The sequence below is a fragment of the Strix uralensis genome, chromosome 1 (genome assembly GCF_047716275.1).
Source record: "Strix uralensis isolate ZFMK-TIS-50842 chromosome 1, bStrUra1, whole genome shotgun sequence".
Classification (NCBI taxonomy): domain Eukaryota; kingdom Metazoa; phylum Chordata; class Aves; order Strigiformes; family Strigidae; genus Strix; species Strix uralensis.
Genome location: NC_133972.1, coordinates 48,079,290 through 48,100,566, shown reverse-complemented (window position 1 = coordinate 48,100,566; position 21,277 = coordinate 48,079,290). Strand labels below are relative to the sequence as shown.

The 21,277-nt window shown below is 40.1% G+C and overlaps 1 protein-coding gene across 1 annotated transcript in view; it reads left to right on the top strand.

Annotated features, from left to right (window-relative positions):
* Positions 1 to 21,277, top strand: part of FAM171A1 (family with sequence similarity 171 member A1) — a 96,015-nt gene that overhangs the window by 47,496 nt on the left and 27,242 nt on the right. Inside the window, exons 2-3 of the mRNA XM_074865053.1 lie at positions 11,362 to 11,589; positions 16,999 to 17,091. Of these exons, the coding sequence (XP_074721154.1) occupies positions 11,362 to 11,589; positions 16,999 to 17,091 (321 nt within the window). The remainder of the gene's footprint in view (positions 1 to 11,361; positions 11,590 to 16,998; positions 17,092 to 21,277) is intronic.

Sequence of the window (21,277 nt, the reverse complement as noted above, 5' to 3'; positions counted from 1 at the left end):
GGTGTAGTCAGTTGATCCACTCAACTGACATAGTTGTTCATCTAAAACAAAAGCCACCCCTGGGTCCCATTTGTGTTGAGATAAAGTCAGCTCTGTTTGCAACAGCTGTGGTCAGTCACACCCTGCATTATTCCCTGAGCTTCAGGGCACATCGCCCTTGCCCATCTCCATCGTTTATTGGCCAGTCACAACATTTTACATTGAGATTTATCTCTAAAGAGAACAGATAATTCATGGGTTTGTTTGATCAGCCATTTCTGCTGTAGTTAGTTGGTTTTCACCATTTTGTTTTGTGAACCCTGAGAGTCTTTCAGCAGTGCTGTCCCCTTCAGGTCCCCCTTAGGCAGGCAATTGTACAACCTAAGTGACCATGCTTCTCCAGGCTTCTCCAAGTTGCTTTCACACATTCCCGAAGCCTGGACCACAGACCTCCAGGATGAAAACTTTTGTCTCCAAGCTACAGTGGTAGTCGTGGGACTGTGATAAGCACCACTGGGAATCAGAGCTGTGAGGTGACAAGAAATACAAAGGTATCACAGAATCATCTAGGTTGGAAAAGACCTTGAAGATCATCTAGTCCAACCATTGACCTAACACTGACAGTTCCCAACTACACCATATCCCTCAGCGCTATGTCAACCCGACTCTTAAACACCTCCAGGGATGGGGACTCCACCACTGCCCTGGGCAGCCCATTCCAATGCCTAACAACCTGTTCTGTAAAGAAATGCTTCCTAATATCCAGTCTAAAAATTGGATATGCTCCAGTGTTCTTCCAGTCACAGAAAGCAATATAAGCTGGATGAGCAGCATTTCAAAGCCCTGGTCATTGTCACTTTGTGTTTTTTATATAAAATGAGTCAGTAAGGAAGATGAATGTTGCAAGTATAACTACTTTCCGACTATGATTGTGAACTTGTGGAAGAGCCAGTAACTTCTGATCTACATAAGTGACTTCCCATGTAGGAGAATAGAAAGTAATTTTTTTAAATTCACAATTTTAGTCTGATTAGAAATTATTTTCTTATGAAATCTTAACAGCCCTAAAATTAATCCCCTGCCAAGAATTAAGATCACCATGGCTGTTATGATAATTTAAACTGAAGGAAGTTTTGGTCGCTGAGTCAGTTGTTATGCTCTGCATATATATGCAGTCATTACAACTGAAATACAGACAGTAACATCCTGGTTCAAAAATATTAATTGAAAAATTAATTGACTTGGATGAGAAGGCTTCTTCTGTGTGACTGAGATTGGATGAAGGAGTAAACAAAGGATAATGAGAAATGGCCATGTGTCAAGCTGGGGATGATTTACAGTGTTAGGATGAAGGGAACTGTAGTAGATTCTTTTTAATTTGAAGTCTTTATTCATTATCTGGAAGAAGACCTAGATTGCAGGTTAATTAATTTTTTTAGTTATTCCAAATAAGGAAATATTAACACTGTTTGAACAGAAAAATCTCAAAAACTTGGATATAGTAAGTATTTCTGGAGGATAAGAAAATTTCAATATAGACAAGTTGGGGGGCGATTGATCCTCATGCTACAGTGAGGAGAAAACAGAAGTCACAGCAACTGGCATGTAGAGATGTTAATGAAAGCATGTTTTTTAGGGTCAGGAGGAACCAACAGTAACCTCCTCCCTCCACCCAGACAGAAATGCCAACTGTGGCTGTAGGGGTTCTGGGGTATTCAAGAGTGGTTGTGAAGCCTGCATAGTGCCCGTGCAACAGTCCTCACTGCTCCAAATCAAACTCTTCCCTGGCATTCCCACAAGCATCCTATCCTTTTGGAGCCAGGAGATTTTACTGCTGCAGTGCCAATATGCAGTGGTAGAGGTACCGTAGTCCTTAGGAAGTTACTTAGGATTCAGTTTGGGATTTGGGACTAACGCAGAATAAAGGTCTACTGCAACTGTTCATGTCAAATACTGACCTAAAGCTTGTCTAAGGAGAGGGACAGCCAGCCTTCCAAAGTGACCATGGGGGTGCAGTTACTCGAGGAGGACACTCGGTGTGTGGTTCAATGGTACAGCTGAGCTGGCCTAATTGTGAACCAGCAGGGATCGTCCTGATTCCCTTCTCTCACACTTGGCCAGAAGACTTCTTCCCTGCCCATTCCCACACTTGCCCATTCTGCTGATTCTGGCACTTTGGGCTGCATTGCTTCAGCAGTTCAACCTGATAACCTGGCAGCAAGCCATTTGTTTCGTTAGGCTGGGTTAGTAAACAGAACCGACACAGTGACAGGTCCAAGGAGCAGGAGTCCACAGCTGGGCCATGGAGGTGGGAGGGGAAGGAATGCTCCTGATTCTGCCCTGGGATAGCTGAGCAGCAGTACTGAGCTCCTCATCACCCTGCAGAGCTCTGCTCAGGCTGTCTGGGCTGCAGGAATGAGGTTGTTACCATGTGAAGCTTCACCTATGCTTAATTTTCCTGTCTGCCAGCTGGGGATAACCTCTTCAAGGAATGAAGTGAATATAAATTGACTATTTAGTTACTTGAAAAAAGAGAACGTGCAAGTACCTAGATAAAATTTTAACAGAAGAGTTTGCCTCTGTACATGTATTAATTAGCTTACGTCAGTGGAGTACTGAGACGAAAGTGGAAGTCTGCACTGCAGACTGCAGTGGGAATGTAGAGAGTCACTCGAGTTGGGTTTGTTTGAATTGTTACAGTGGTTTGTTTAAAAAAAAAAAAAAAGACAAACAAATCAAGTAAAAATACACTCTTCCAAAGTGACATCTAGCTTTGCTTTCACAACAGGCTTTGGAAATAAGTAGAGATTAAACCTAAGATTAAAACTTCCTTGGAAATAAGCAAAAAAAAGTGCTTGTCTCCTCACTGCCCCATTGCACATACACTGATTCACTTAAATGTAGAATGCATCTGCTTTAAATTGTTTTCACCAGATGCATACTGTTATTAATAGAGTTAAGAAAAAGTTGTTCCAAGAAAACACATCCATTCATGGCTAAGCAAATCCAAGCTTTCCCTTTCTGCCCTCCCCCAAACTAGACTGGTGATGCAGTAGGTATAAAGTTGGCTTAAAGTCCCTGTGAGCTGTGCAGCGGCTGAGCTCAGTGTGTTGTTATCCTCAGAGCTGATGTTGCAAAATCAGCTGTGGTCTTGTTTGAGTCAGTGGAGAACTCTAATGCTCAGCAACTGAAAAATATCGGTGCATTAACTTTTCATTCCGTATTGATCTCCAGAGTTTCAAAGGACTCTATTAGGAAAAAAAGAGGGTTTTAAGCAGGGATTACTTTTTCATGTCTTGTAAAGAATGCATTATGCGTGTGGCAAGCTAAAGCTTTGAAACTCAATTTCCATCTGCGCTCCATGACAGTATCTTTATATAATTCCATGTCTAAAAGACAAGGTTTGGAAATGAAATTAGTTTGTGTCATGCACAGTTCCTGTAGAGATCAAAGCCAGACCTGTTAATGCAACTATTGCTATTCATGAGTTTCATAGCTGGGTGAGTTTCAAGTTAATTATAAATGCTTGTTTAATCACTTAACAATAGGGTATCAGAGTCTCATCTGGGCATTATACATATAGCTCTCACTTTTTTTAATTAAAGCAAATTCCTACCTTTTTTTCCAAGAAATTAATTTTGGTGGTAATGCTCTTGGCTCTAGCAGGTCAGGATATGCAAATCCTCTTTTAAATGCTGGACAGTTGTATGATGAATGTCTTTATTTTATTATCCTTTAACTGCCCCTTCCTTTCCCTTGAGTACATGGTTGTGTAGTAGCCTGGTTGTCACTGGAGATGGTATAAATTGCTCTAGTTCTTACACTAGAGTTCCTTTTGTGACATTTTATTAAAATTTGTGTGCATTATCACTAGGAGATAATATATTTTGAGATAAATTAATGTATATATCAGTTTAGTTTCCAAATGCTTCATTTAATAGATTTTAAACCTGAAGAGGCAAGTAAGGCACCTGTCTGACCTTCGTATCACAGACCACTGTGCTTTATTTGAATATTGAGGATTGAGTTCTAATTATTTTATTTAAGATAAACCATTTCAGTCCCCTGGAAATTAAATTCTTGTGCACTAGAGGAACCAGCCACAGTGCCAGCAATGCCTGAGGCACTTGCAGTGGCAAGGGATGTTAGATGAGAAATGCAGATAAATCAAATTGTGCTACAGAGAAGGGCAAAAAAGCCTCAAGTGCCACCCAAGAGCAGCCTCCTCCAGAACCCTGGATCCTGCTTGTCCGCTGAGATGAGGTGAGCAAGATGCATTGATCGGGCTTACACAGGGACTTTACAAAAATAAGCACAGCTAAAAGACTGGACTATGCAGCTCCAGTTGCATCAGATCTCTACTGTTTCTGAGGAAGAGCAAGGGAGAATAAAAGAAAAACCTCAGAAGTCACAGTCAGTTGTGCATTTGGGGAAAAAAGTTCCTTCTTGACTTCTGAGGTGCGAGAGTTAATTATAGTCATCACACTACAAGTGGTTGGAATGTGCAGAGGACCATACTGATAGTCTTCCCCATGACCTGTAAAGCAGAAAAGTGTTTAGCAAATATAGATTGCAGTGATGAAAAGAAGCACTGCAGACAACCATTTGGTCTGGCTTCATAAATGTTCTAGAATAAAAAATTAATTCTCTTAACTTCAGAATTAAACATTAATTGCAAGCTTTAATTAAACACCTAGAACTAAAATTAAAGCTATTAAAAAAAAAAAAAAATCTTCCCATAGTCTGTCAGCACAAGCGAGTCTGCCATGTAGTAAGCTGTTCTCTTGTTGCTAAGAAATTACACCCAAATTTGCTTAAGTTCAGTGTATAGCTGTTGGATCATACTGTATCTCTGTCAGCAAGACTAAACGTCCTCAGCTGACTTGTTTTTTGCAGTTGCGCTGTTATGCACAGTGATCCAGCCTTCTCTTGCAATAACTGAAGAGGTTGGATTCTTCAGATGGCCAGTTCCAAGGCTGCTTCCCTGTCCCCTGGATTTTTATGTGGCTCTTCTCTGAACCCCTCTGCTTTCTAAACCCTTGAAGTCTGGGCCTGAGAACCAAGCCCTGTTGTGTAGTCCTTACTCGAGTTCTGACCAGTGCTGTGGATAGAAGTCAGGATCTTTCTTCTTGATGACTGCAGCAGCCCTGGTATAATTTTGAGAATTGCTGAACAGGCAATGAGCAGAAGCAGACCTGCATCCCAACTTCTGTGTGGATGGGTTCCCTGGAAATCAGTGGCAGACGCTCACCCCAGTTGAAACCTTGGTCACCTGTGGTGGAGGGGAAGGCTGTGTAGCACCATTGGTTTTCCTGTAACGTGGACCAGAGCCTGTTCTGAACAGAGGATGTCATTGTCTTTGTTGTGAGTCTTCTAGAAGCATGCCTAGTTTGCCATTTGAGTTGGTACTTGTGAACTTACTTTTCAGGTGACAACATCAGTGAATATCAGAGTCTGTACTTCTGGAGGGATTTTACATACACGTTTCCTTTTTCTTCATATGAACTTACTCTGCTACTATTTTGAAGCGTGGTTTTCAGTAGAGCCTTCTTGATGCAGTACATTAGAAAGATGACGATATGTAAATGCTTGAGTTGGCATCTGTGGCTAGGGGATGGGGAACACTCCTTTTTCTAGGACAATGTTTTCCTTTAGATAAATGAAAATCCTATTGTTTGGCTGAGGAGTAACCTCGTACATGGGTGAAAGGTTAAGAGGCAGAAAGGCTTATCTATTTGGCATGTAGGATTCAAAACCAGGCATGTTGCCAGTAAGCTCAGTCAGAACGGAGGTTTCAATTTTAAATAAAGTTCATAATGGCATTTTTTAAATGAGCAGGAAGTTTTCTTTCTCTAATCAAAACCTAGATAATTTAAATATCTCTTTCTTTGGTAATATCCTGACATTGTCCATGGATAGGGGACCCCCAGAGGAACAGATAAGTGCTAACGGCTGCCTGTGTCAGCCTGCTCCCAAAAGAGATCATCTGTCCAGCAGACGTCAGTGGGAGTCTGCTTGATGGAGGGGTGTGTGCACAGAAACCAAATTGCAGGATTGGAATCCTGCAAGTAAGATTGTGATCTTTGACTTCTAATCTGTGTCATAACTTTTATCTGTTTATTTCAGTATTTGAGATCTGACAGTGCACCATCACTCAGGATTTTTCTTTCTATGTAACATTACTGGCTTTTGAAAAAAAAAAACCCACCCAAAACCACAAGACCAAAACAACAGTGCTTTTCACTTCTCAGGAGTTTGGTTATAGAAGACAGCACTGATGATACTAGTTCTGAAGGAAACTGTTCCAAACTGGGAGTTCACAACAATATAAGGAACAATTGTGAGTCTAAGAGGTGTTGCAACTGCAGAAATAGTTGTCTTAAGGTTACTTGTATTTCAGAGGAGGCAGTATGGTTCATAAAGCAGATGGCACAGGAAGGATTGCTCAGGGAAAGTTTAGACTTAGTAAAATCTCAAAAATCAGATTAAGAGGACAGATGGGATTCTGGATTGGAATGCTAACATGTAAGGGGTTTTTTTTGTCCTTTTTTATTTTCACTTTCCCAAATTATAACCTTGGAGATGCTGGGGTTTTTTTATATAGCTGACAATAAATTTAGTACTAGAAAACTGGGAGGGAGTTACACTTAAGCAGCTGGTTTCACTGTAGCTAGTAGTTTTGGTTTGTACTTGTTTAAAAAACAAGATGCGATTGCTGAAAAAAGACAAAGGATTATAACTAGAAGAAAAGAGATTTAGGCTAGACTTAACTTGCTTGAGCATACACATACAGCAACCTTGATCTCTCTGTGGAATGTAACCTGGATTTGCTGTTTTTTCACTAACCGCCTTTTTCCCACTTTGCTTTGGGTTTCTTGAAACAGAGTTGTAGGCTTTCCCAGATGGCTTGCACTATTTTTAACATTTGTGAGTGGCCCATTCCTAGCTGCGCTTTTAGACAGGGACACACAGTCTTTTTGCCCATCCAGACAGAATATCTTTGCCCGTGGTTTATCTCCTGGAAATTAAGTTATCATAAGTAGCTCTTGCTTTGGACATGAAACATCCCTATAGGAATATAATGGCAGGGCATGCGCTAGTGGTGCAGGCAAATTATGTTGGCTCTATCTGGGCCCACCTTCATTGCACTGCAAGCCATCAGGGAATCATGTGCCAGGCAGCCCAGGTCTGAAAGAGTCCTGTTCACACCACACTGGTCAGGAGCCAGGTGTATTAGATAGGGCTATTAGCTCAGGCATAGCCTGTCCTGAATGTGGCTGGCCTCTCTGGGGGGGCGAGAGAGATCACAACTGCCCTGGGTGAAGTCATCAGCCCAGGGTCTGACACCTCAGCTATCTCTGCTTTGCTCTGCCGTGAGGAAACATCAGCACTGTGCACCTTTATACCCCCTTCCTCCCTCCAGGACCTCACTAGTAGCACAGAGCAAAGCTCTTTCAGAACTTAGTAATTGAATATTCCTGATGCAGTAAATAATAGAAAGCACAACAGTATCGCAAATCTGTGGAAGAATGAAGCACGCTTCTCTTCAACAGTTCACGTTCTTGGAGTTCATCTTATTCTGCAGTGCTTTCAGTTCCCTGCCTCCATTGTGTTCCCCACTTACTGCAGATGTCCTTCCTTCTCTGAGTCCATGTGTCTTTAATTCTCTGTGAGCTCCTTGCTCTGGCAGGCTGTAAAACTCAAGAATAATGTATCTGCTTTATCCCCACTGTTTTGCTGAGAGTACCAACTAAAAAGTTTGCCAGATATTTTAAAGACTCTATTCCTTAGCTAATAATGAGTCTTCTAAGCAGCTTTTTCTAATTAAATACTTATTTTAGTATACCTAATGCTTCAGTCTAAGATCTCCCTATTGATTTGAAGTCAGACTGATCTTGGATCACTTGCTGTCCTTACTCTGCTCTCTTCTTTCCCTTCTTCAGTCCTCCTGTTCCTCAAGAAGTGCCTGAATATCTCCTAACAATTCTGAAACTTACTGTGTAGCTTTAAGGTTTCATAGTAGTCTCTCGTTATAGATGGTTCTCATCTCACTGTTTGAGAGGAGATTTTCTTCAACAGTTTCTCTCCAGTTTAAAGCTTGTAATCATTCTGTTGCTGTGGAAATTGCTGTGATAATGCAGGTTTAGCATTCATGACTTCACTGCTGCATTAGATAAGAAGAAAAAGGAGCCGTTGCGTGGGAGAAAGCCCTGAATTAACCAAGTTGTATACATTTCACACCTATGTTAGGGAAGATAACACATGAAAAGGAAATAGGGTTGTTCAGGCTGCTAGGATTTTCTCTGTGTTCTCAGGAAGAAACGAGTCTACATATTAATAAAGAGGAGAAAAAAAGCCCAGTGTCTGATCTAGGGACTCTGGTTTGGAACAGCAGTTCCAGTCCATTGCCTTTCAGGACATCAGTCTTCCATCTTGGGTGATGGCCTTTGTAGTTTCCGTTTGGAAACAGGATTTTGGAAACCCGTGTTCCTCCTTATCAGAAAGAGAGAAGGATGTAGACAGAAGCCCTTATATAGCTATAGAGTGAAGGATAAAGGAATTTCCTACTCATGGCTAGTTCTTGTTTGGGAAGAGAGAGCTGGATTTGTGTATACAGGAAAAGTTTTGTTTATCAGTCTTTGTCTCTTGATCAATTTTAGTAGTAGACTCTGTTCTAGAATTTTGGATGTCCATAAGGAATTAAATAGATTTGATACTTCTGTTGTTTTCTTATCCTCTTCCTTGATTAGTATTTAATATTCCAGAGCTCCTTGGTTCCTTCTTATATGTGGTTGTTTTAGAAAAGGCTAAACTTTCATGTTACTGAAATTGCTAACCACAATGTTCAGCTTGTCCTGTTTCCTTGCTTTTTCTTTAATGCATGACCCATTATTCTTAACCACATCTGTTCTTCAGCATTCTTTGCTAGGCAATTCAAAGTGGGAAACATTAACAGCACAGCTATCTGGCTTTGGATCTAAGCATATTGTTCCTTCACATTTTGAAAATAAAAACTTACATTGCTTTTTGCCCTCACGTTTGTAAATCCATGTACAGTTTGTAAATACATAAATACATATGTGTTCTTCCTTTGATTAATGTGGCTGCCTTTCACATGCACAAGATTTCACAAGTTGCTTGGTGGTCAAGGCAAGGTTTCTAAGGAGGCATTCTGTATGTGCACACCAGAGTGTATGGACACTGTTGTCAATATACGTTGTTTTCTTTGACTACTAAATGCAAAACTGGGAACAAGTCCAGAATTTTTAATAGCTAGAATGTATTTCATGCTGATTCCCTGTAAATTGGCATCCTTCATTGCCAAGTTCTAAAGTGAGGGCTGCGATGATGATGAATTTCTCTAATGGGGTTTTTGTTCAGAGCTGCCTGATATTTATATTTTCTGTACTGTAGGATTCAGACAGAAGGTCTCCGCATATAAACGGGCCCGATATCTCTCTGGCTGAAATGCCCTTAGGACAGAAGTGCTGATATTTTTGTATTAGATCCTGACACCCTTTTAAAATTTTATATTGTTACAGTATATTTCTCAGCATACTCAGTTGTGTCCTTTCACTATTGAAATTCACAACAGAGATTTTGTTAAGTTCTTTGTTGTTGTTCTTGGTGTTATGCCTTGCTGGCTCAGGGTTTACACCAAAATAAGTTCTTAAAATCCTAACACGGTAGTAATATAACAGAACTGTACCACCAATACTGTTCTGCAGAAATCAATGAATTGTTTTTAAATATATACGAAAAGGAGGTCATGCCCTCTTTTCTGGGCAGCACATGAAGAAGTTGCACATGGAGTGTGAGCGTCTTGTTTGTTAGCAGCTGAATTCCCCTGACACAAAAAGGGAGTTTGCAAAATATCATCTACTACCCTGGGGAATGGAGTAAGCTGAGGTACGGGAGTTCATGTAAGAACAACAGAATTTCCAAAGATGAGGGTGAGAAAGGGGAGAGTGGGAGAGAAGAGAGAAGAAAAAAGAGGGTAGGTACTCATTTAGGAGAACAAGATGACTGTAAATGAAAAAATCCAAGGGGTGGCTTGGTGGAGGCATTGGACCATTGCTGGGTCTTTTCAACACAGCATTGCTAAATGCATAGTCATAGTTACTGAAGAAAGACAACAGCTGCTACTTTAGAGCATGAGGCAGAGGAACTAGTGGAGGGGCAAAAAAATAATCATAGATATAGAGGAATGCCTTCCAGAGGGACTGTCTTGCACAAGCCACTGCACTTTATGTAACAAAAGCCTGGTGACACAATGCATGGTTTAGTCATAGGAGTGCCCTGGAGTGGACAAATACTGTACATCTGGAAACATTTAAACAAGTAATTAGTTTCTGGAAAAACGGCAAATTACTCAAGGAAAATGTAGTCCATTGTGTTAGCTTCTGACTGCATGTCTACAAGATATATGATTTTCCTGACTGCCTTAACCATCACTTCTTTGCTTCTCATACCCACCAGTTGTATGTGGGGACCAGTATGGTAGTGTCAGGGCTGACAAGCAGATACCACTAGGGGCTGTGACATTTTTGCCCCTTTGGAAAAAGGGACAGTGGACAGGGAGGGGGGGGCGGGAATTGTTCCTCTCTTCCTCACTGCTAGCATTCTGCATCCCACCTGGTCATCCTGTGCTTTGAGGACAAGGACCTGATCCTGTGGGATTTCACCACCTTGGTTAGACCTCACCAGGGAAGTCCTATGCCAGGTGGGGAAATCTCTCCGACTGGGGTTCAAAATCTCTGACTGTAACACAGCCCGCTCCGTTGCCCACTTTCTTCCTGGGCTTCCATCACAGCAGATTTCCTCCGTTCCTGTGCTACACAAAGAGAGAAATGTTTTGGGGAATGGGTAAAGGAGCGCAGCCCACTTCCAGCCTTTCCCTCTCCCTGCTGCTGGTGGAGAAGGCTGTCTGGAGCAGAGGCACAGAGAGGCAGCGACCTTACAGAGAGTTACGATGCTGTGCTGTCCATGACTAATACATGATGGTTGATAGCACACATATGATGCTACTGTGAGATTGACATGTTGCCCATCAAAGGGAATATTGCCTGCCCCTGGTGATGTGCTGCCCAGCTGTATGTGAGTCATAGGTGGAATATAGATGCCTCCACAGCTGGAGTTAGCAGTAAGGCGATAATTCAGGACCTGGTCTGGCTTGTGGCAGAATCTGCAGTGTCTCTAAAGAGTGACTGCCCGAAATGGAGAACTGCAGGCCAGGACAAGAGGTCGTACTTGGCACCAAAGTGTCAGAGGTTAGCACTGAGCCCGATGTCTTTTTGATCATTGGTGTGCTAGCATGTTCTAACTGCTGCCTCCTGCAGAAGCTTTTTGGACGATAATTGCTGTGGTTGTTTGTCATTACAGAAGTAACGCTGAAGGTCCATGTAAGCGATGCCAGCACACATCAGCCAGTAACTGAAGCCTTCATTGAGATTTTTACCAACCAGATCTCCATTGCATCTGGAACCTCAGGAGCAGATGGCACTGCCTTCCTCAAGTTTCAGTATAAATTGGGCAATCAGCTGATAGTGACTGCTAGTAAACATGCGTATGTGCCAAATTCTGCACCATGGAAACCTGTAAGATTGCCTGGTAAGAGATCTTTATTTTTGTTCTGAGGTAAGATTTTGCATCTAAAGGAAGTTACACAGTTTTGTATGATGTGTTTTAATGCTTGCTATCCTGGGTGGGAGGAAGAACATCTGTGTGTTTCAAAAAAAGCAAGGTTTCTTCCTCAGTTAAACTGTGGCATCAGGGCTATGCGGAGATGTGCTGTCCTCCTGGCTGTCCTTGATACAGTGCTACGTCAGTTTTCAAACAACTGTTGGTGCTCTTACAGCTCCACAGAAAATACAAATCTATTCCAGATCTTTCTCTTTATGGGAACTCTGTTTCCAAGTGCTTTGTTTTGGCAGCTATAATGTACTCATTCATTTCTCCCCCAAGGTGTAGCAACAACTGTTGCATTGTAGGCTGTAGTGTACAAAAGAAGTCCTGGCCTTTCAGTTCTTGGCCATGTCCATAGGACAGTTTTAATCTGCAGTTATATTATCCAGATGTAAGGATTTTTTCTAACTTAATTAGCATGGTTTGTTTCTTCCCCAGGCAGACAAATATAACAATAATACTTGCATGTTAGTTTTTATCAGAATGCCTCAAAATTTTATGGGAAGTGGGAGACTTTACATTAGTTGTACAGGAGGGGAAACTGAGTCGTGAAAACCATTTCTGTACTGCTAAATAAAACAGATCGAGAGTGACTTTCAGACCATGAGATGTAACATCTAGATGAAGGTCACATCCCCAGTTTTTATCTGTCTTTCCTCTAATCCCCAGCCACAATTAAGGTGAAAGTAGTTTGGGAGTGGTCCCAGGCTTGTATTATACCCAAATCACACCTAAATATCACCTCAGATTTGTTAATTAGCTGAGGCCAAAGCCATGCCACATTTTAAGTGCACTAATTGTTAAATAGTACAAATGATCACAGGGCGGTGTTCAATCCCATGCCTTGGCTCTATTTTATTTATTAATATCAACATAGCCGGAAGGACTGTGTGACTTGCCACAAGGTCAAGCAGCAAATATATTTTCAGATGGGAAAAGGAACTTGAATCTCTTCAGAATTATGCTTTAGGCATTTCAACATGCTGTTTACTTATCTGAATTCGCTTGCTTCAGATAAGATAGACTGACTCCTTCTACATTTCCTCTACTGTATTCTTCCACATTTTCCAGCTACTTAATGGAGCTATAGTGAAGACTAAGCCAGGCTCTTAGGTGCATGGTGAACAAAGAAGAAGCAACTGAAATGAGTTGCAGCAAGGACAATTTCAAATTAATAAAAGGGAACAATTCTTTACAGTACCAGTAGTCAAAGATTGGAACAGGTTTTCCAGAAAGGTTGCGAAATCTCCATCTTTAAACATACTCAAAAATTCAACTGGACACTCCCCTGCTTGGTTGAAGCAGGTGACCTCCAGAGGTCCCTTCGAACCATAATTGTTTTGTGACTCTGTTTAGAAATTTCCTTGATGTTTTCTTCTGTTTAAATAAGATGAATTGCAGCTTCCTCAGCATATTTCATGTACTACCTTAAGACACAATCATATATGATTAAAGCATGCAATAACCTTTTCTTGCCTGAACCTTTTCTCACCTTGTGTCTCATATCTTTCTGACTCATACCTTGGATCTTTTGAATGTGGCTACTCTTCCATGGCCTGGAGTTTGTTTGGTTAGGTTTTTTGCTTGTTGCTTTTTCTTAAATACTGATTTTGAGGGAAGGGAATCAAACATGGCATTATTGTTTTGGTAAGTCATTGAAGTTTAAAAAGCAGTAATCATATACAGTTTCCTCAAAATCTTTCTTTCCACAGCTGAAATGTGAGCTTAACTCAGAATATAGATTCCTTTCACCTCTGATCTTCCCACATTGAAACTGGTAGATAGTTTGCCATTGATTTAATTGGGAGTAGAATACTTCTCCTTTTTGTACCTTGAACTTAATCCTTTCCTTGATTAAAGAAACAACAAGTTACAACTTGATACACCCCATGTAGATTTAATAGGGTTGTTCTTTGAATTACTCCTTGAAAGGGACACGACATAAAAGTTCAGGCCCAAGATACTTAGACTGTTATTTTCTGTATTGACTAAGATGCCTATAGTATTTAAAAAAAAATCCAAGAACTGTTTGTATTTAAATATGCTCTGTTTAAATGCCTGTCATGCTTGTAGCCAGCACAATATAGAAGTTTTGAAAACCGTGGAAGTTTTGTTGTTGTTTTTAATCTGGGTTGAATGATGGGGAACAGGCATCATATTTAAATCTTGATTCTACAGTGTGCAGTCTGGGCACACATGTACAGCAGGATCCTTATTTCCTGAAAATGCCTTTTAACAGTGCTAGCAGTTGTCACCCCACAGAGCAGATACACCGTTCTGAGTAGCAATCCACCCTCAGCAGTGGTTTAAACTGATATGCTGTCCTGTGTGCTGTGGTAAATGAACTATGGACATGTTTACTTCAAATGTGGAAATGATAACCATGAGCAGGGAGTAGGTTTGAGAGCTATAGGGTGATAATGTTTGAAGTACTGTAACAGCACTTTGCTGAAGGATCAGGATTCTTCCATCACGGTCTATATACATTAGTTATAATCTTACGCTGAAAAGCTGTGCAGCCACTGAACTCATGACATTATTGTAATAGCTTTAAGAAGTAAGCATCAAGGGTTTTCTGTTTTCATAATTCAGCAGAAATGAACTTTTCTTATATTAACCAAAATAATTACTAGCTCTTTACCACTTAAGCAGGAGGATTATTTATTTACATAGTGATAAATGGTAGGAGGAAAAGATTAAGATCTCTTTTTCCATTAAACTATTTATCAGCAGAGCCATGACTCCACTTATTAACAGTTCATTAATTTAACATCACTTGAGTTGTTGAAGTGTTCATGATGGAAGATGTGCTCATCTATCTGCTCTTAGCTCTGTGTAGATTTTTCTTTGTAAATAATTTGGAAGAAAAAAAATTGTGACTGGTAGTCCATATTTAAGAGGACAATTTGGGAGCAATGTGTGCAACAGAGAGAGGGAAGTTGCTGAGGCAGCACAGTTCAGACTAGTTGGTAGGGTCAGTCAAAGCAAACCATGGTATTCACTGTGGTAAAATGTAGTTTTAGGAGCAGAAGATGCTCGTGGTGTTTCTGGGAGAGGAGAGCTCATCTCAAAAGCAGTGACTCTGCAGAAGACATGTGAGTCATGGTAGATAAATGATTAAAAATAACCTCCCAATGCAGCAATGCAAAAATGCAGAATAATCTGATCCTTTGCTGTGAAATACAGTAAAGACTGAGAAGATGATATATAGTATTTCAGAACTTGTCCTTGGTGTGGCCACTCAGGGAAATGTGTGTCCAGTTCTGGATCCGCGCTTCAAGTAAAATGTTTAAAACTGCAGGGATATATCAGGAGTGCTTAAAAGATTGGAGAAACAGCTTACAGGGAAAGGCTTGGAAGTGCTTAATTTATTTTCGTCACCAGAGAGAAAGTTCATGGGGTAATTTGATCTTAGTCCATCAGTACCTGCATAGAGAACAGGAAACAGGTAAGAGAATTCTTCTGTCTAGCGGGCTTGTATAAAAAGATCAAATGGCTGGAAGTCTAACCTCAATAAATTTTGATGGGTAAAAAGACACATAGTTTAACTGCCCTCATAATTATTTACTAGAACATTGACATTGCAGTGTGTTCTTCACCACTGGGCACCTTTAAAAGAAAATTGGATAGTTTTTCTGCAACATGTTTTCTAGTTTAAGCACAGCTATTGGAACTGAAGCAGTAGTTAGTTCGGGGAAGGCTGTAGTTATACAGGAGTAGGATTGGATCATCACAGTCATCCTTCTGGCCTTAAAAACTATGACTTTCTGCCTTTGTCATGCTGAGAAAAGATTGTGCAGAAAAGCCCAAGGGAAGTTTAGAGGTTATATATGCCTTATAGTCTGGCATATATGGAAGAAGATGTTGGTGTGTTTTATTGTGTTGAGCTCCCCAGGGTGTCTAAATGATATTAGCTTTCTTCATACAAATTAAGTTATTGGAGTAAAGACAAACAAATTTTGTAATTGTGTGGCCTTAGTGCTACTTGCAATAGGCTTTCGTACTTATGTTGTTTGATGTGTAGATCTGTTTCACATGTAGAGCATTGAAAAGAAAATTCTCAGCTGTACTTGTAATAACATTTTTTTTTTCTAATGTTCATATATGTTGCTAAGACAATCTCTTAGATGGTGGCTCTTAGCAGTGTGTTTCTCCTAGTTTCTTTTCCTTTCTCCAGTATTTCTCCCAAACACTAAAATTTCTGGTCTTTAAAAAGATAATATATTTCTTAAAACAGAAATAGTGTAGTCTCTCTGTAGCTAACATCTGTATGGTCTCTTGAATTAAGTAATACATATTAATTCAGAGGAAATTTATGAAGCTCCAGAAAATCAGAAGAGCTTGTGCTGTTCTATTATTACTTGGTTCTGGAAATGTCTTCCTCAGCTTGTGATCACTTCAGAATGGGATGAGTACTTTCTTGGTGCAAATGTGGGATGGTGCTCAGTTACTGAAAATTACTAGTCTTCATTAATCTCCTTCTCTCCTTCTATCTTTGAAAGCCATGCATGGACTGCAGGCAGGTCTACTTCTTACTGTTTTCATGGGTGTGGGAGTCAGGTGTGCTTGGTGGCTAATTCCATACATATTTCTGGTCTTCTGAGTCTGAAGAATTTGGCATGAAATTATATCATGTTCTTCACTCTCCAAAGATGTGTGTGCATGCAAACACAGCCCCCTGCAAGGAATGTCAGTACCCAGTGGCAAAGGAGGTCCTTGCAGGTACCTTTCTTGCAGCAGATACCATTTATCTGTCCCCTTTCACACCACTGGTAGAATGACAGTTCTGCTATATATATAGCACTTCTGTAGTGTAGGTGGTGACTTAGTAAGGACATGCTGTATTTTAAAGCAAATTATTCAGACTTATTCATCATACTTTGCCTCTCTGTATGACTATTTGTGTAAGTATCTCAAAGTATTTAAAAGTTAAGTTTCATTAAAATCTTCCTAAAAAGTATAGCTATTTCATAGAAAAATAATTTAGTCAGACTGAGTTAGTGTTTCACTCCTCTTTATGTAATGACAAGTCTTTCTGTGGAGCTGTAACCCAAAACCCTGCTTTACACTGCACTCTTACGTACTTTGAGCTACCATGCATGAATTTTAGGAGTCAAAGCATAGAACGTGTTGTTTAGTTCAATAATAATTACCCTGGAAATTTAATTATTTGGTTTAGAAAATGCATGTGGTTTCTGTCACATATACAATGCGGTTTTCATTTTTTGGGTGGCCTGCTTTTGCAAAAATGTAGAAGAAAGTAAGTGCTGTTGTTGTTGGGTTATGTTTATAAGAATTCAAATATATCCCACTTAAACCACTTCTCTCCCACAGTGTTCTCTTCACTGAGTCTCGGCCTTCTTCCTGAACGCTCAGCTACTCTAATGGTCTATGATGACGTAGTCCAGATAGTCTCAGGATTTCAAGGTATGCTGATTTTTGGGAGTCAGATTTGAAATCTGAGTGACACTAAACAAAAAGCCTGACAGCCCAATACTTTCTGAACTCTATCCAGTGGGTGAGACTGGTATTTCATGGGGAGTTAGCTTCTGAGTTCCCTGAGGAATGCTCCTCTGTGGGATAGTTTTACCAAATTGATTAATAGCTAAAGTCATCCCTAACTGCTGTGACTAGGGAATTTGAGTAACTTGGTAATAAACAAGTTTGGACTTTAGTGTGCCATTTGAGAGAGCTAGAGATTAAATTTCTTTCATTATCTGTTGGATGTTTTTTAATCTAGCCTCGTTTAACCATCCTTGCAGTAAACATTTTCTGATGTTCTTATTGTTTAAGAATTTTCGCTGGTTTTATTTTGTTTCTTGCTTCCTACTGCGGATGCCTTAGAAATTTAGGGCATAGAAAAATTGAAAATTTCTCATATAAACTTGCTTTTCTTAAGTACTTCCTGTGGAACCCTTATCAGACTGCCTGCAAACGCACATGCTATAAGATGAAACCCACTGTATTAGAAGAATAAAGTTCGAATCACCTTTTCATAAGGCCAAACACAGAAGTTAAAGCAACTGTAGTATCAGTCAGATGAACACTGTGTTTTCTGAATTGCACTGTAAAGAATAAAATGTTCATCAGACCTAGGGATCTGACCTAGCTTAGCCCAATTGATGTGATAGCTGAGGTGAGTCTGTTAACAAAAGAACAGAAGTTTTTAAAGATACCTTGGTGAACCAAAACAAGGGGATATCCTTCCTTCGAGCACTCTTATTACTCATTAAATGTATCTTATTCATGTGTATTATGATTACCATCATTTTAAACTCTACCAGATAGTTAATAAACCAGGGAGTACTATCTTCAATAATATTCCAAGATAACCTTGTTTTATCTGAGGGAATATAATACAATTATGCCTTCCTGACATCCTTTTTTACAGTTAGAAACCATCCAGACACAATAGGCTTTTCATTAATGATAGCGCTAGATACAACTGGAGCTGAAGAAGCACTAAACAAATTAGGTAGCTGATGGAACACTCAGAAGGAGCTGGAGAACAGCACAGCTGCTGTACATATATTCTGCAATTTGAGAGCTGACATTATCTAATGGGGTAAATTAGATGGACGGTGAACTGTGTCAAACCACAAGGGATTCCATTAGACAAAATAAGAAACGTTTACCAACAGTATTCTACTAGCATGGGGTATTAAATACTCTTATGCACATGCATTAATATTATACAGTTGACTTAAAAAACCAATCTTTTCACATTTACAGCTTCCTTTCTTCAAAAAAATGGGGATGTTAGAGGGACATTTAACAGCCAAGTGACACTCAAATATTTTCCACATAACCTTGCTCCCTTCAGTGAATTGATCCAGGCTGTTCACAATATATTTAAATTAGAATAATATAACTGGTTCTGCTGGTATAGCAGAAAAAGAAGAGAAAGGAAGAAAGTGCTACCCAGAATATTCTAAGGGTTGGGATTTGAACTCTGAGTCTTGCCCAGTAAAAACTATTTTATGGGACCAGCCCACACTCCTTTTCTCGGGAATTCTCTTGCGATGAAACCTAGATGAAAGACAGCCTAGACATGGTACCAGCATTTGAATGGAGCCTTTCTAGTCTTGATCCAAAATCCTTGTGACCTAGTTTTTCTTGTTTACTTTTCCAGTTGATTTCCCAGTAATCTTGCACTACTTCAAAAGAACTGATCAGGTGTTACCTTAGTGCAAAAATGAGAACAAAACAGAACTCACTATACTATGAACAGACTGAGAACACTGGTGTTTGAAGACCAGGAAAGAAAAGCCTGTCTGATACAATAAGTTACCAGTTGGTTTTGAATAATTAATCAAGCAAGCGACTTACGCAATTGAGAAGTTTGTCTGAGTTGACATAGCCAGCTTCATTTTCATGATGGCATTATAATCCACTGCTGTGCTCTGTCAGTAATTGCAAGGGTTGGAGCTTCCCAGCCACTGGGTCATTTAAGTTATTTAATACCGGCACAGTGACAAGCTGAACTTCAGCATTCAGTGAATGGGAGCTGTATGGGTACCCTCTGTCTGCCTCTGATGTATGAGCAATCAGAGCACGAATTGATGATACTTTAAATGTTACTTCACATAGATTGCAGCTCAAATGCTGGTGTGGGGCCACATGTCACACATCCAGTGTGACAAGAGCTGCCTTACAGGGACTCCTTGAGATGGTTACATCTTCAGGTGTGCACTGGCGAACTGGAGCTGACAGCATTTGAGTCATGGCCAGTGTGTTGACAAGAGGATGTTTAAAGAAGATAAGATCAGTGCTCAGCAGTCCTTTACCTCATGGCACTCACTAAGTGGAGAGAGCTCACATTCAATTTTATACTTGAATGTGTTTGGGTTTTGTTTGGGTTTTCTAAGTCAAATCTAGACATCTTCAGTAATAGAAGCAATAATAATAATACACTCTCAGTGATAAGTGTTGACTTGTTAAAAAATACTCAAGAGTCTGGTCAACACAAGTCTTTCTCTCCATTTTACCACTTCCAATTCCCTCAGTAAGTCTATTCCCAAACATATACCCTAAAATCCTCCATGACCTCTGCTAAAGGAGTACATTGGATTATCTTCTAGCAAGGTGGTGAGAGAAGGCAAAAGCCTTGGTAGCTGCTTTCCTCACAAGTCTTTCACTGGTCGCTTCTGGTCATCTGCCCCTTTGAAGTCTCTTGCTGGGTTTGGGAAGACCCAACTGAGGAGCCAAGGGTAGAGTCAGGGTGAGTGGCAAGTTTCGGGTGGATAGTCAGTATCGAGGAGTTTGTTAATCTAGGGTGTGAATTAACTACACTGCACTGATTTATTGTATGCATATGCACTATCTACAGAGGAAGCTGTTTCTTCGACCTTCAAACTTTCATCTGAGGTGATTGCTGCACAGGTTCCTGCCAGATTTGGGGCTCAGCCATAGGAACGCTTTATGTTGCCTGTCAGAGTCAAGAAACTGAGGTTGGCTTTCTGAGTCCTCTCCGTCTAGTTAAAATTTGGCAGCTCCTGGCTCTCCTAGTGCTACGAAGTAACCAGTTTTTTTCTAGAAAACCCCAGAGCCTCAACTACTATGTTACAGACTCAGCAACAGTTACTTTGTTTTTAATGCTTAATTAGTTTGTCTCCTGGGAAATATAATATTGGTTCTTGGCAACTTGAATAATTAATCTTAACCAGAGATTTAGACAGCAGAAAATCCTACAATGTTACATTGAACTCTTAGTGATAATCCTAATAGTGGTTTCTTTGTTGTGGTGGGGTTTTTTTTGGTTTTGTTACTGTGGATGCTTATCCCTAGGGGCCATAGGAGCCTGCTCAGCAGTGCAGTCAGAGGTTCCCAAGGGCTTGAGTAGATCTGTCCCAGAGGTACAGCAAACTACTACAATATTGCAGATCACTCAGGAGATAAGTCCTCCCCGAGTTCATTGCAGTCAATTTATTTAGTCTTTTATGTTGTTTTCCATTTAAGCCTAGAAATTGGGTAAGGGAGGTTTCTTTCCATTTCACACGGGTGTTGTTTAATGACTATCTTAAACATGTAAGGAAATTGCCAGTCTTGAGAGCGGTAAATACTTACATGTTTCAGAAATTAGAAAAATGGTTTTATAGCTTTTTCTTGCAGAATTACCAGAGAAATGACAGCTAAACAATGATCAGCCCTGGAGATAGTTGCCCGCCTACATAGCAATTTTTGTTGGCCGATACAAAATTTGTTCTGCAGAATTTTATGTTTTCTCGTAAGTACAGCTCCTGCTAGAAAATAGGGCAAAAAAAGATTCCAGTCTTCTGGTTAATGACACTGGCAGTTAACAAAGCTTAAGAGTTTTGAGTAAAGCTCTTTAATCTTTCTCAAAGTGAAGTTACATGTAGCCTAAAAGGTCTGCCAGAGACTAATAGGGGAAAAGAAGCAAAATTGTTTTGAGTTGACATCTTTGAACCATGTAGTCAAATGTGAATTAAGAAAAAAACTGCTTGCCTCTTGATTTTGTGCTGTGTGGGGAGTGTTCTGTGGGTATGCAAAATGAGCTCTGGAGAATACAATAGCTTTTGATTTAAAAATTAATTTGCATGTTGCACACACAAACTTGCAGATGGAGTCTTGCTGTGTGTTGCTAAACAGTATT